This window comes from Heteronotia binoei, chromosome 15 (assembly GCF_032191835.1).
Source record: "Heteronotia binoei isolate CCM8104 ecotype False Entrance Well chromosome 15, APGP_CSIRO_Hbin_v1, whole genome shotgun sequence".
In the NCBI taxonomy this organism is placed as follows: domain Eukaryota; kingdom Metazoa; phylum Chordata; class Lepidosauria; order Squamata; family Gekkonidae; genus Heteronotia; species Heteronotia binoei.
This window is the reverse complement of record NC_083237.1, coordinates 1074278-1088994: the sequence shown is the minus strand read 5'-3', so window position 1 is coordinate 1088994 and position 14717 is coordinate 1074278. Positions and strand designations below refer to the sequence as shown.

Sequence of the window (14717 nt, the reverse complement as noted above, 5' to 3'; positions counted from 1 at the left end):
GAGGAGCCCTGTTGGATCAGGCCAATGGCCCATCCAGTCCAACACTCTGTGTCACAGAAGAACATAAGAGAAGCCCTGTTGGATCAGGCCAATGGCCCATCCAGCCCAACACTCTGTGTCACAGAAGAACATAAAAGAAGCCCTGTTGGATCAGGCCAATGGCCCATCCAGCCCAACACTCTGTGTCACAGAAGAACATAAGAGGAGCCCTGTTGGATCAGGCCAATGGCCCATCCAGTCCAACACTCTGTGTCACAGAAGAACATAAGAGAAGCCCTGTTGGATCAGGCCAATGGCCCATCCAGTCCAGCACTCTGTGTCACAGAAGAACAGAAGAGAAGCCCTGTTGGATCAGGCCAATGGCCCTTCCAGCCCAACACTCTGTGTCACAGAAGAACAGAAGAGAAGCCCTGTTGGATCAGGCCAATGGCCCTTCCAGCCCAACACTCTGTGTCACAGAAGAACAGAAGAGAAGCCCTGTTGGATCAGGCCAATGGCCCATCCAGCCCAACACTCTGTGTCACAGAAGAACATAAGAGAAGCCCTGTTGGATCAGGCCAATGGCCCATCGAGCCCAACACTCTGTGTCACATAAGAACATAAGAGAAGACATGTTGGATCAGGCCAATGGCCCATCCAGTCCAATACTCTGTGTCACATAAGAGCATAAGAGAAGCCATGTTGGATCAGGCCAATGGCCCATCCAGCCCAACACTCTGTGTCACATAAGAACATAAGAGAAGCCCTGTTGGATCAGGCCAATGGCCCATCCAGTCCAATACTCTGTGTCACATAAGAACATAAGAGAAGCCCTGTTGGATCAGGCCAATGGCTCCTCCAGTCCAACACTCTGTGTCACATAAGAACATAAGAGAAGCCCTGTTGGATCAGGCCAGTGGCCCCTCCAGTCCAACACTCTGTGTCACATAAGAACATAAGAGAAGCCCTGTTGGATCAGGCCAATGGCTCCTCCAGTCCAACACGCTGTGTCACATAAGAACATAAGAGAAGCCCTGTTGGATCAGGCCAATGGCCTATCCAGTCCAACACTCTGTGTCACATAAGAACATAAGAGAAGCCCTGTTGGATCAGGCCAATGGCCCATCCAGCCCAACACTCTGTGTCACAGAAGAACATAAGAGAAGCCCTGTTGGATCAGGCCAATGGCCCATCGAGCCCAACACTCTGTGTCACATAAGAGCATAAGAGAAGCCATGTTGGATCAGGCCAATGGCCCATCCAGCCCAACACTCTGTGTCACATAAGAACATAAGAGAAGCCCTGTTGGATCAGGCCAATGGCCCATCCAGTCCAATACTCTGTGTCACATAAGAACATAAGAGAAGCCCTGTTGGATCAGGCCAATGGCTCCTCCAGTCCAACACTCTGTGTCACATAAGAACATAAGAGAAGCCCTGTTGGATCAGGCCAGTGGCCCCTCCAGTCCAACACTCTGTGTCACATAAGAACATAAGAGAAGCCCTGTTGGATCAGGCCAATGGCCCCTCCAGTCCAACACTCTGTGTCACATAAGAACATAAGAGAAGCCATGTTTGATCAGGCCAATGGCCCATCCAGTCCAGCACTCTGTGTCACAGAAGAACATAAGAGAAGCCCTGTTGGATCAGGCCAGTGGCCCATCCGGTCCAACACTCTGTGTCACAGAAGAACATAAGAGAAGCCCTGTTGGATCAGGCCAGTGGCCCCTCCAGTCCAACACTCTGTGTCACATAAGAACATAAGAGAAGCCCTGTTGGATCAGGCCAGTGGCCCCTCCAGCCCAACACTCTGTGTCACATTAGAACATAAGAGAAACCATGTTGGATCAGGCCAATGGCCCTTCCAACCCAACACTCTGTGTCACCTCAGCTTGAGACCCTGGAGAGCCGCTGCCTGTCTGAGAAGACAAGACTGACTTTGATGGACTGAGGGTCCGATTCAGTAGAAGGCAGCTTCATTCATATGTTCATATGAAGAGACATATGTTCATATGAAGAGACACCTCCCCCTCTGCATACTTGGCACTAAGTGCTACTTTAGGGGAGGGACGGTGGCTCAGTGGTAGAGCATCTGCTTGGTAAGCAGCAGGTCCCAGGTTCAATCCCCGGCATCTCCAAAAAAGGGTCCAGGCAAATAGGTGTGAAAAACCTCAGCTTGAGACCCTGGAGAGCCGCTGCCAGTCTGAGAAGACAATACTGACTTTGATGGACCGAGGGTCTGATTCAGTATAAGGCAGCTTCATATGTATGTATACAGAAGAACATAAGAGAAGCCATATTGGATCAGGCCAATGGCCCATCCAGCCCAACACTCTGTGTCACAGAAGAACATAAGAGAAGCCATGTTGGATCAGGCCAATGGCCCATCCAGTCCAACACTCTGTGTCACAGAAGAACATAAGAGAAGTCATGTTGGATCAGGCAAAAGGCCCCTCCAGTCCAACACTCTGTGTCACATAAGAACATGAGAGAAGCCTTGTTGGATCAGGCCAATGGCCCATCCAGTCCAACACTCTGTGTCACATTAGAACATAAGAGAAGCCCTGTTGGATCAGGCCAGTGGCCCCTCCAGCCCAACACTCTGAGTCACAGAAGAACATAAGAGAAGCCATGTTGGATCAGGCCAGTGGCCCCTCCAGCCCAACACTCTGTGTCACATTAGAACATAAGAGAAGCCCTGTTGGATCAGGCCAGTGGCCCCTCCAGCCCAACACTCTGAGTCACAGAAGAACATAAGAGAAGCCATGTTGGATCAGGCCAGTGGCCCCTCCAGCCCAACACTCTGTGTCACATTAGAACATAAGAGAAGCCCTGTTGGATCAGGCCAGTGGCCCCTCCAGCCCAACACTCTGTGTCACATAAGAACATAAGAGAAGCCATGTTGGATCAGGCCAGTGGCCCCTCCAGCCCAACACTCTGTGTCACATTAGAACATAAGAGAAGCCCTGTTGGATCAGGCCAGCGGCCCCTCCAGCCCAACACTCTGAGTCACAGAAGAACATAAGAGAAGCCCTGTTGGATCAGGCCAGTGGCCCCTCCAGCCCAACACTCTGTGTCACATTAGAACATAAGAGAAGCCCTGTTGGATCAGGCCAATGGCCTATCCAGTCCAACACTCTGTGTCACATAAGAACATAAAAGAAGCCCTGTTGGATCAGGCCAGTGGCCCCTCCAGTCCAGCACTCTGTGTCACATTAGAACATAAGAGAAGCCCTGTTGGATCAGGCCAGTGGCCCATCCAGTCCAACACTCTGTGTCACATAAGAACAGAAGAGAAGCCCTGTTGGATCAGGCCAATGGCCCATCGAGCCCAACACTCTGTGTCACATAAGAGCATAAGAGAAGCCATGTTGGATCAGGCCAATGGCCCATCCAGCCCAACACTCTGTGTCACATAAGAACATAAGAGAAGCCCTGTTGGATCAGGCCAATGGCCCATCCAGTCCAATACTCTGTATCACATAAGAACATAAGAGAAGCCCTGTTGGATCAGGCCAATGGCTCCTCCAGTCCAACACTCTGTGTCACATAAGAACATAAGAGAAGCCCTGTTGGATCAGGCCAGTGGCCCCTCCAGTCCAACACTCTGTGTCACATAAGAACATAAGAGAAGCCCTGTTGGATCAGGCCAATGGCCCCTCCAGTCCAACACTCTGTGTCACATAAGAACATAAGAGAAGCCATGTTTGATCAGGCCAATGGCCCCTCCAGTCCAGCACTCTGTGTCACAGAAGAACATAAGAGAAGCCCTGTTGGATCAGGCCAGTGGCCCATCCGGTCCAACACTCTGTGTCACAGAAGAACATAAGAGAAGCCCTGTTGGATCAGGCCAGTGGCCCCTCCAGTCCAACACTCTGTGTCACATAAGAACATAAGAGAAGCCATGTTTGATCAGGCCAGTGGTCCATCCAGCCCAACACTCTGTGTCACAGAAGTACATAAGAGAAGCCCTGTTGGATCAGGCCAATGGCCCTTCCAGCCCAACACTCTGTGTCACAGAAGAACAGAAGAGAAGCCCTGTTGGATCAGGCCAATGGCCCATCCAGCCCAACACTCTGTGTCACAGAAGAACATAAGAGAAGCCATGTTGGATCAGGCCAATGGCCCTTCCAGCCCAACACTCTGTGTCACAGAAGAACATAAGAGAAGCCATATTGGATCAGGCCAATGGCCCATCCAGCCCAACACTCTGTGTCACAGAAGAACATAAGAGAAGCCATGTTGGATCAGGCCAATGGCCCATCCAGTACAACACTCTGTGTCACAGAAGAACATAAGAGAAGTCATGTTGGATCAGGCAAAAGGCCCCTCCAGTCCAACACTCTGTGTCACATAAGAACATGAGAGAAGCCCTGTTGGATCAGGCCAATGGCCCATCCAGTCCAACACTCTGTGTCACATAAGAGAAGCCCTGTTGTATCAAGCCAATGGCTCATCCAGTCCAACACTCTGTGTCACATAAGAACATAAGAGAAGCCATGTTGGATCAGGCCAGTGGCCCCTCCAGCCCAACACTCTGTGTCACATTAGAACATAAGAGAAGCCCTGTTGGATCAGGCCAGTGGCCCCTCCAGCCCAACACTCTGTGTCACATTAGAACATAAGAGAAGCCCTGTTGGATCAGGCCAGTGGCCCCTCCAGCCCAACACTCTGAGTCACAGAAGAACATAAGAGAAGCCATGTTGGATCAGGCCAGTGGCCCCTCCAGCCCAACACTCTGTGTCACATTAGAACATAAGAGAAGCCCTGTTGGATCAGGCCAGTGGCCCCTCCAGCCCAACACTCTGAGTCACAGAAGAACATAAGAGAAGCCATGTTGGATCAGGCCAGTGGCCCCTCCAGCCCAACACTCTGTGTCACATTAGAACATAAGAGAAGCCCTGTTGGATCAGGCCAGTGGCCCCTCCAGCCCAACACTCTGTGTCACATAAGAACATAAAAGAAGCCCTGTTGGATCAGGCCAGTGGCCCCTCCAGTCCAACACTCTGTGTCACATTAGAACATAAGAGAAGCCCTGTTGGATCAGGCCAGTGGCCCATCCAGTCCAACACTCTGTGTCACATAAGAACATAAGAGAAGCCATGTTGGATCAGGCCAGTGGCCCTTCCAGCCCAACACTCTGAGTTACATAAGAACAGAAGAGAAGCCATGTTGGATCAGGCCAATGGCCCCTCCAGCCCAACACTCTGTGTCACACAGTGGACAAAATATAAACACACACACAGAGAGTGGCTAACGGCCACTGAACACTGTTAGCAAGTGGTTATCTTCAAGGCCTGGGGTTGGCCAACCACGTTCTGACTCTGCCAGGGCTTAGAGCAGAAGACGCTTTGTGACAGGGCTGCTCTTGGCTGGCTAAGCTCTGCTCTGTGTGTTGCGGGGGGGGGGGGGTGCCAGTTGACTGAAGCTCAACCCTGAATCTGCTCTGACAGCGTCGATGAGCTATTAGAGCTCTCCGTGGAAGTGAAGTTGGATCTCTCGTGTTAGTTCTTCGGGAACATCTGGAGCCGCTGGCCAGGGTCTGGAACACTCCTCAGGCTCCAGCTGGCTGGGGAGGCGGGGCTGGCAATGAAGCAGGGCCCAAATGGATCTGCACAAGCAACGTGTCCAGAGAGTCCAGCCCACTCCTGTTTGGTCTCGCTGTCCTCTTTTCATCCCCTCAGAGCTGCACCCTTTTCCTCCTGCATTTTACCCTCCCAAGAGCCCTGCGAGGCAGAACGGCCAGCCTGAAGTCCAGCGGCAACGGAGACAGTGATGGAGACCAACCCAGCTGCCTTCTGGAAGGACCTTGCTGTGAGGCAGGCGAGGCGCAGAGAGGGACCAGCTGAAAAGCACCCAGCAAGCATCATGGGAGAGTGTGGATTCAAGCCCAGGCTCCCGCACTCCTGGTCAGATGCTCTAAGCCAGGGGTCCTCAACCTACGGCCCGCGGGCCAGATGCGGCCCGCTGAGGACGTTTATGCGGCCCGCCGGGTTATGGCAAAATCAGACCGGAAGTGACGTTCGACCTAAACTTGCGTTAGCAACGCACACTTCCGGCACTGGGCTGAGGCGGCGGAGACAGAGTGTGAGGTGATACCAAGGTGAGTTGAGTTCCCAGGCCAGGGTGTGTGGTGTGGGGAAGGGAGAGAGATGCAGAAGACGGAGAACTGACGGCCCGTGGCCTTGTACAGTAACGGCAGTCCGGCCCTCCAACAGTCTGAGGGACAGTGAACTGGCCCCCTATTTAAAAAGGTTGAGGACCCCTGCTCTAAGCATTACACCACACTGGCTCTCCTGTTTTCAATGGCACCACAAGCCAAGGCCAGACACGGCCAGCCCAAGTTCAGGGTCACGGCCTGGCCCAAGTAAGGCTCTGGCTGCAGACTTCAGGCGCAGGGACTGGTTAGGAACATATGAAGAACGTATGAAGCTGCCTTCTACTGAATCAGACCTTCGGTCCATCAAAGCCCGTCTTGTCTACTCGGACAGGCAGCGGCTCTCCAGGGTCTCCAGCTGAGGTTTTCCACACCTACTTGCCTGGACTCTTTTAGTTGGAGATGCCGGGGATTGAACCTAAGACCTTCTGCTTCCCAAGCAGATGCTCTACCACTGAGCCACCCTCGCTCCCTCCCTCAATATGAACCTATGAAGCTGCCTTCTACTGAATCAGACCCCCCTCAGTCCATCAAAGTCCGTCTTGTCTACTCGGACAGGCAGCAGCTCTCCAGGGTCTCCAGCTGAGGTTTTCCATGCCTACTTGCCTGGACCTTTTTTAGTTGGAGATGCCAGGGATTGAGCCTGGGTCCTTCTGCTTACCAAGCAGATGCTCTACCACTGAGCCACCGTCCCTCCCTAACACTTATGAAGCTGCCTTCTACTGAATCAGACCCCACCCCTGGGTCCATCAAAGTCAGTCTTGTCTACTCAGACTGGCAGCGGCTCTCCAGGGTCTCAAGCTGAGGTTTTCCACGCCTATTTGCCTGGACCCTTTTAGTTGGAGATGCCAGTGGGGATTGAACCTGGGACCTTCTGCTTACCAAGCAGATGTTCTACCACTGAGCCACCCTCCCTCTCTCCCTCCCTCGATATGAACCTATGAAGCTGCCTTCTACTGAATCAGACCCCCCTCAGTCCATCAAAGTCAGTCTTTCTGCTCAGGCTGGCAGCGGCTCTCCAGGGTCTCAAGCTGAGGTTTTTCATGCCTACTTGCCTGGACGCTTATTTTAGTTGGAGGACTGAACCTGGGACCTTCTGCTTACTAAACAGATGCTCTACCAATCTCTTTGGGGATGGTTGCTAACGTTGGCTTGTTGTTCTTTCATTTTGGAGCAGCAGAGCCCTTTTTGGCCTTTCAGAACGAAAGTGGAGCTCATAAGGGCTCCTCCCCTCGGCCGCCTGTGCTGGAAAGCACGCCCCAGACCCCGCACCTCTGCTCACTCACCATGGGGGCCCCGGTACACCGTCACGCGGACAACGTTGTGTGCAGCCACCATGTCATGCAGGAGGACGTATTGCTGCAGGAGGGAGAGAAGAAGGGCAGTGGCGGCAGCTGCCTTCCCTTCAGGCCAGACAGACCCCAGAGCCCAGGCCAGACTCCTCCTCCTCCTCCTCCTCCCTCCAGGCCTCGTCTCTTGGGCTGCCCTGCCCCCTGGTACCTTCCGCAGGGTGTAGAGGGAGCAGCTAATGGACACCAGAGACATGAAGAGGATGGCCGAGGCGTACAAGTAGTAATCGTCAAGGGACCACAGCACCATGCTGAAGGCTTGGAAAATGTAGAAGGGGTTCAGCACCTGCAGGGAGAAGAGGTCCGTTGGGGGAGGGGGGCTTCAAGACTCCTGGGGTCCGATGAGGGCAGCAGCCGGTCTCTGGTTCCCCCCCTCCCCCGGCCAACTTACTTCCTTGATGAGGAGTTTGGGGATGGAAGGCACTTCCACGTCAATTTGGTTGGCTCCGTAAAAAAGCCTCCTGCAAAGAGAACAGGGGCGGGGGGGGGGGGGTGCTCAGAAGAAGGGCTGTCCAAAGGATGCAGCCCCCCCCCCACCGGTGCCCAACCAGTCATGAGATTTCTGTCCACATGAAGTGGCTTTCCACAGAGTTGGCCCATTGCGCTCCTGCATCTGCCCTGTCCCCCCTGGCTGGCTGGGGCCCTCCAGGCTCTCAGGCACAGAAAGGCCTTTCCTGGCTCCTGAAGCCCGAGGTCCATTCTGGAAGCAGAAGCAGAGCCCTCCTTCCCTGCCCCTGAAGCACAGCCCCTCGGAAGGGGCCCTGACCTGTAGTCCTGGGTGCTGCGCGGGAGGCCTGTCCCGTGAAGGGTGTGCAGGGAGGCACACGGCAGCCCGAGGTCCAGGGCCGTGAGCCGCCGGAAGGACTGGGACTCGGCACTCCAGAGGTAGCGCACGTGATGGTGGACAAAGAAGCGGATCTGGAGAGGACGAGGATTCTTGGTGAGCGCCTCCACAGCATGCGGGGCCCCTCCAGAGCACACGCAAAGCTGCTTTCTGCTGCATCACAGCATCCAGGGCAGTCTTGTCTACGCAGACTGGCAGCGGCTCTTTCTCCAGGGCCCCTTCCCCTCCCCTTCCACCAGAGAGGCTGCCAGCCGCCCCCCCCCCCCCCGCCAGCTCACCTCTGTCTGCTCTCCACTGGCTGGTGGGGAGAGAAGCCCCGCCTGGCCCTCCCAGTCCTCCAGCTGGCTGGCCTGCCACAGGGGCCTCTTGCTCTCCGACGGCAGCTGTGGGAAGCCCAAGGGCTGGGAGCCGGGAGCAAAGAGAGAGCGCACCCGCACTCGGGACCACGTCCGGAACTCATCCTGCAGGAGGAGAAGGCGGCGGCAAAGGTGAACTGCTGCTGTCACGGCACCATGGCACGGACACACGCTGCTGCCATCTCTGGCGTCGGACCCCTGAGGCCAGGCCTCTGGCGGTGGCTTCTCCCCAGGGCTCTGTGGAGGACTGGGGACCTCCCATGAAGGAGCAGCTCAGCCCACCCCTGGCCTGCCTGCTCATACCGAACAGCGGCTGGGGGAGCACCCTCAGCCTTGCCTGCCTGCTGGTGTTTGTGGGGATGCAGGGAAAGAGCCAGGGGAGCACTCTTCAGCTGTGAGATGAGCAAGCTGCTCTCTTCAAAACAGATCACAGAGAAAGGAGGAGGAAAACACTCTTTTTGTTTCTCTGCCACCTGTGCTTCCTTCCCTCCCTCTGGGTGCCACAATTCCGGCCTGCGTGCTGGCAGACTGGGCAGGGGGGAGGGGCGGGTGTGCCTGCCGTAGACTGCTTATGCCAAAGGGGGCCCAACAATTCTGACCCAGGGTGCAGGCAGCCACAAAATGCAAGCAGTGGAATAGAATCCTAGAGCTGGAAGGGTCCCTAGAGACCATCTAGTCCAACCCCCTGCTCCATGCAGGATCAGCCTGAAGCATCTCCAACAAATAATCTTCCAAGTCCAAAGGGGAAGAGGAGCAATTTAAAAAAAAAAAAGCCATCGGCAAGAGCAAAGAGAGAGAATAAAACAAGTCCTGTGGCTGCAGCTGCCCCTGAAAGAGCGGTGTTGTAATCTGCAAAGCTGATCAGACCAAATCAGAAGCCCCACTGGGCAAGAACCCTGGGTGGGGGCCAAGAAAGGTTCTGGAAGGCGCTGCGCGCCCCTGGCTTGCACCGGGAGAGAAAAGACCTGAGGGGAGAGAGGGTCTGTGTGCAGGGGGGAGGGGGAAGAGCCAGCAAAGGCCACGCCCTCTTGGGAGGGAGGGCACCCTCTCTGAGAGCCTTCCACGGGGTCCCTACCGTGGTCCGCAGCAGCACCACCCGGGCATCCTGCAGCGGCACAGCCTGGCAGGTCCACTTCACGCTCAGCTCCGGCAGCCAGTAGAGGAAGAGGAGGAGGAACCCTCCGCTGCAGACCGTGCCCAGCGAGACCAGCGCCACTTTCCAGCAGCAGGGCCTGTAGCCGGAGATTTCCTGCGTGGAGGGCACGGGGAGTTGGGCACAGCAGCAGAAAGGGCAAAGATGCCCACCCAACCCCAACGCAGGCCAGCCCGTTAGGACGTTTTCCAGCCCCCAGCTTGGGACTGCCCAGGAAGAGCAGGGGCCAAAACACAGAGGGCTTTCCCACCCCAGGCTCTCCATGCCCAGCCAATGCAGGCCAGCAGGGGTGGCTATTGCCCCAGGGCACCTGAAGCTGCCTCCTGTGGAACGTATGAACATATATGAACATATGAAGCTGCATCATACTGAATCAGACCCTTGGTCCATCAAAATCAGTCTTGTCTTCTCAGACTGGCAGCGGCTCTCCAGGGTCCCAAGCTGAGGTTTTTCACACCTATTTGCCTGGACCCTTTTGAGTTGGAGATGCCGGGGATTGAACCTGGGATCTTCTGCTTACCAAGCAGATGCTCCACCACTGAGCCACCGTCCCTCCCTAGATATGAACCTATGAAGCTGCCTTCTACTGAATCAGACCCCCCTGGGTCCATCAAAGTCCGTCTTGTCTACTCAGACTGGCAGTGGCTCTCCAGGGACTCAAGCTGAGGTTTTTCACGCCTACTTGCCTGGACCCTTTTAGTTGGAGATGCCAGGGACTGAACCTGGGACCTTCTGCTTACCCCTCAGTCCATCAAAGTTAGTCTTGTCTACTCAGACTGGCAGCAGCCCTCCAGGGTCCCAAGCTGAGGTTTTTCATGCCTACTTGCCTGGACCCTTTTAGTTGGAGATGCCAGGGACTGAACCTGGGACCTTCTGCTTACCCCTCAGTCCATCAAAGTTAGTCTTGTCTACTCAGACTGGCAGCAGCCCTCCAGGGTCCCAAGCTGAGGTTTTTCATGCCTACTTGCCTGGACCCTTTTAGTTGGAGATGCCAGGGACTGAACCTGGGACCTTCTGCTTACCTCTCAGTCCATCAAAGTTAGTCTTGTCTACTCAGACTGGCAGCAGCCCTCCAGGGTCTCAAGCTGAGGTTTTTCATGCCTACTTGCCTGGACCCTTTTTGGTTGGAGATGTTAGGGATTGAACCTGGGACCTTCTGCTTAACAAGCAGATGCTCTACCACTCAGCCACCATCCCTCCAGCAACCAACCAGACCTTCGGCCCATCCTTGGCCACTCAGCCTGGCAATGGCTCTGTCTCCAGGCTCTCAGCCAGCGAAAGGTCTTCCCCATCCCCTCCTGCCTGTTCCTTCTTCACTGGAGATGTTGCTGCTGAGGACTGAACCTGGGGCCTTCTGCACACCAAGCAGCGCCTCTGCCCCCAGCCATAGCCCCTCCCCCAGCTGCCCCTGAATGCCCCCAGTCCTCTCTAGGAAGGTCAGAACAGCAAGACAGGTCTCCCTACAGGAGCATCCCCCCACCCATGCCCAAACTCTGAGGGGAAAGAGAGAGGGGCTTCCCCCGTGGAGGTCATTTCCTTCTGTGCTGTTGGCCGAGGAGATGAACGGCTGCTTCAGACCAGTGAGGGGAGGGGGCAGTGGAGCTGGAACTGGGGTGTGTGGGGTGGGAGCAGTTCTGCAGCAGTTCCTCAGGGAAGGGGCCATGGTGGTCCAGCAGCAGAGCGTCCGATTTGGATGCAGAAGGTCCCAGGTGCACTCTCTGGCAGCATCGCCTGTTGAAAGCAGCAGGTGGGGGGGATATGAAAACCCCCAGCCTGGGACTCTGGAGAGCCGCTGCCAGTCTGAGCTGACCTTGGTGGACCCAGAGGGGTCTCATTCAGGAGAGGTGTTTGCGTGCACTCTGGGTCGCCCAAGGGCCTGATCTAGCGGATGCAGCAGCTGGGTCTGGAAAGGAGACGCCACAGCCCCGAATCCACTGACCATCTCGTCTTCCTCGTTGCGGTTCACAAACGTCTCGGCCGCTCTCTCCATGTCTCCTTCCTGTGGGTTACACACCTACCCCACCTCCAGGCTCCTAAAGGGAAAAGGGAGAGCGGGGCCCACGTGAAGAGGCACAGCCTGGCTCCAGCCCACAGGCGGCTCTGCCTCAAGCCAAGCCGGGGTCCCTGGGCGCGGAGACGCTCCACCCCTCCTGCGGAAACGCAGCTCAGCCTCCTCCCCAGAGCCAGAGGCAGCTCCGCCAAATGCACCAGTGTCCACCCCCCCTCCCCAGGACAAACAGCCCTGCCGGACAGTCTCCGCACGCCAGCCCAGCCCCAGCCGCTCACTTGAGGGCAGCTATTCTCAGCCGTGAATGCCGTCCCCTGTTGTCCCCCTCTCAACCACGAGCCTGTGGTTGTGGCGCACAGGCCTTGCTAAGGCAGCAGCAGCCTCCCCGGGTGGGGGCTGGGAGGACGCTTCGCTGGCAGAGTCACCCATGCCTAGAGAGGGTCCAGAGAGCTCCTCCAGCAGCCAACTTACGGCAGATTTTGTCACTGTGTCAGCTGTAGGGCCCCGGATCCACCGGCCACATCCAGGACGGAGAGGGGGGCAGCCTCCTCAGGAACTGTGGGGAGAGACAGATGGGGGAAGAGGCTCATCAGATCAGAGAGAGGGAGGCCCGAGGAGACGGCCCGGCCAGTTCCCAGGGGAGCCCAAGGGGGTGTCAGCGAGCACCGGCAAGTCGAGGGAACAGAAACGTCTCAGGTCTTCAGCGGAGCTGGGCAGCAGCGGTCATGCCCACCCCGAGGGAGGTCCTGTGTCCAGCCAGCTCAGCTCCAGTGCACTCCAAAGGCCACTGGCTGCCTCTCATGGCCTCTCAAGCCCTGGCCACAGGTCTGCGTCATCCCCCAGCGCCCCCAGAGACTGACGCTGCGGGGGTTCCCTCTAAGCTGAGTTAGTGTGAGTCGGCTCACAGTTTTTTAGCCTCCAGCTCACACACTTTAGTCTTAGCTCAGGAAAAATGGCCCCAGAGCAAGCTAATTGATGCAGCCGCTCACAACCTTAATGCCAGCAGCTCACAAAGAAGCTACATGAAACTACCGGCGGGGGCATCTGGAGGAAGGAAGGAAGGAAGGAAGCCTCCGCCTGCTTTTAACACCCATCTCTGTTTCTTCGTTAAATCTAACCCAAGTGAAGGTGTGGGGATTTTGGAACAGGTGCCTCGACTGGCTAAATGATGGCCAGCAAAAATGACGCTCCGCCCGTGGAACGTGGATACCCCGTTGCTAGGCAGAAAAGCGAGCCACGGCTGCAGTCGTCGGCTCGTCTGGGTGGTGCACCCTGTAAAAGATCAGCTATGCAGCTTCGGTACACCTACATCCAGCCTTGCTGCTGAATGCCAAGGATCACCAGCCCCGTCCTTTGCTGACTGTGCCACAGGTCTCTGCACCTGGTAACACACATGCTGGATTCCCACCTCAGTTTGGTGGAAATCAGAGAGCCAGTTTGGTGTAGTGGTGAAGTGTGCGGCCTCTTATCTGGGAGAACCGGGTTTGATTCCCCACTCCTCCACTTGCAGCTGCTGGAATGGCCTTGAGTCAGCCATAGCTCTTATCTGGGAGAACTGGGTTTGATTCCCCACTCCTCCACTTGCACCTGCTGGAATGGCCTTGGGTCAGCCAGAGCTCTCTTATCTGGGAGAACCGGGTTGGATTCCCCACTCCTCCACTTGCACCTGCTGGAATGGCCTTGGGTCAGCCAGAGCTCTCTTATCTGGGAGAACCGGGTTTGATTCCCCACTCCTCCAGTTGCAGCTGCTGGAATGGCCTTGGGTCAGCCAGAGCTCTCTTATCTGGGAGAACCGGGGTTGATTCCCCACTCCTCCACTTGCACCTGCTGGAATGGCCTTGGGTCAGCCAGAGCTCTCTTATCTGGGAGAACCGGGTTTGATTCCCCACTCCTCCACTTGCACCTGCTGGAATGGCCTTGGGTCAGCCAGAGCTCTCTTATCTGGGAGAACCGGGTTTGATTCCCCACTCCTCCACTTGCACCTGCTGGAATAGCCTTGGGTCAGCCAGAGCTCTCTTATATGGGAGAACCGGGTTTGATTCCCCACTCCTCCACTTGCACCTGCTGGCATGGCCTTGGGTCAGCCAGAGCTCTCTTATCTGGGAGAACCGGGTTTGATTCCCCACTCCTCCACTTGCACCTGCTGGAATGGCCTTGGGTCAGCCAGAGCTCTCTTATCTGGGAGAACCGGGTTTGATTCCCCACTCCTCCACTTGCACCTGCTGGAATGGCCTTGGGTCAGCCAGAGCTCTCTTATCGGGGAGAACCGGGTTGGATTCCCCACTCCTCCACTTGCACCTGCTGGAATGGCCTTGGGTCAGCCAGAGCTCTCTTATCTGGGAGAACCGGGTTGGATTCCCCACTCCTCCACTTGCACCTGCTGGAATGGCCTTGGGTCAGCCAGAGCTCTCTTATCGGGGAGAACCGGGTTGGATTCCCCACTCCTCCACTTGCACCTGCTGGAATGGCCTTGGGTCAGCCAGAGCTCTCTTATCTGGGAGAACCGGGTTTGATTCCCCACTCCTTCACTTGCAGCTGCTGGAATGGCCTTGGGTCAGCCAGAGCTCTCTTATCTGGGAGAACAGGGTTTGATTCCCCACTCCTCCACTTGCACCTGCTAGAATGGCCTTGGGTCAGCCAGAGCTCTCTTATCTGGGAGAACCGGGTTTGATTCCCCACTCCTCCACTTGCACCTGCTGGAATGGCCTTGGGTCAGCCAGAGCTCTCTTATCGGGGAGAACCGGGTTGGATTCCCCACTCCTCCACTTGCACCTGCTGGAATGGCCTTGGGTCAGCCAGACCTCTCTTATCTGGGAGAACCGGGTTTGATTCCCCACTCCTCCACTTGCAGCTGCTGGAATGGCCTTGGGTC

At 56.0% G+C, this 14717-nt stretch overlaps 1 protein-coding gene across 1 annotated transcript in view; it reads right to left on the bottom strand.

Moving 5' to 3' along the window:
* The window catches only part of LOC132583772 (polyamine-transporting ATPase 13A3-like), a 43973-nt gene that overhangs the window by 22551 nt on the left and 6705 nt on the right, over window positions 1-14717 (bottom strand). Inside the window, exons 2-9 of the mRNA XM_060255426.1 lie at window positions 12317-12401; window positions 11777-11870; window positions 9760-9933; window positions 8607-8789; window positions 8251-8402; window positions 7876-7945; window positions 7636-7770; window positions 7422-7494 (exon numbers count right to left, since the gene is read on the bottom strand). Coding sequence (XP_060111409.1) covers window positions 7422-7494; window positions 7636-7770; window positions 7876-7945; window positions 8251-8402; window positions 8607-8789; window positions 9760-9933; window positions 11777-11827 — 838 coding nt within the window. The 5' untranslated portion in view covers window positions 11828-11870; window positions 12317-12401. The remainder of the gene's footprint in view (window positions 1-7421; window positions 7495-7635; window positions 7771-7875; window positions 7946-8250; window positions 8403-8606; window positions 8790-9759; window positions 9934-11776; window positions 11871-12316; window positions 12402-14717) is intronic.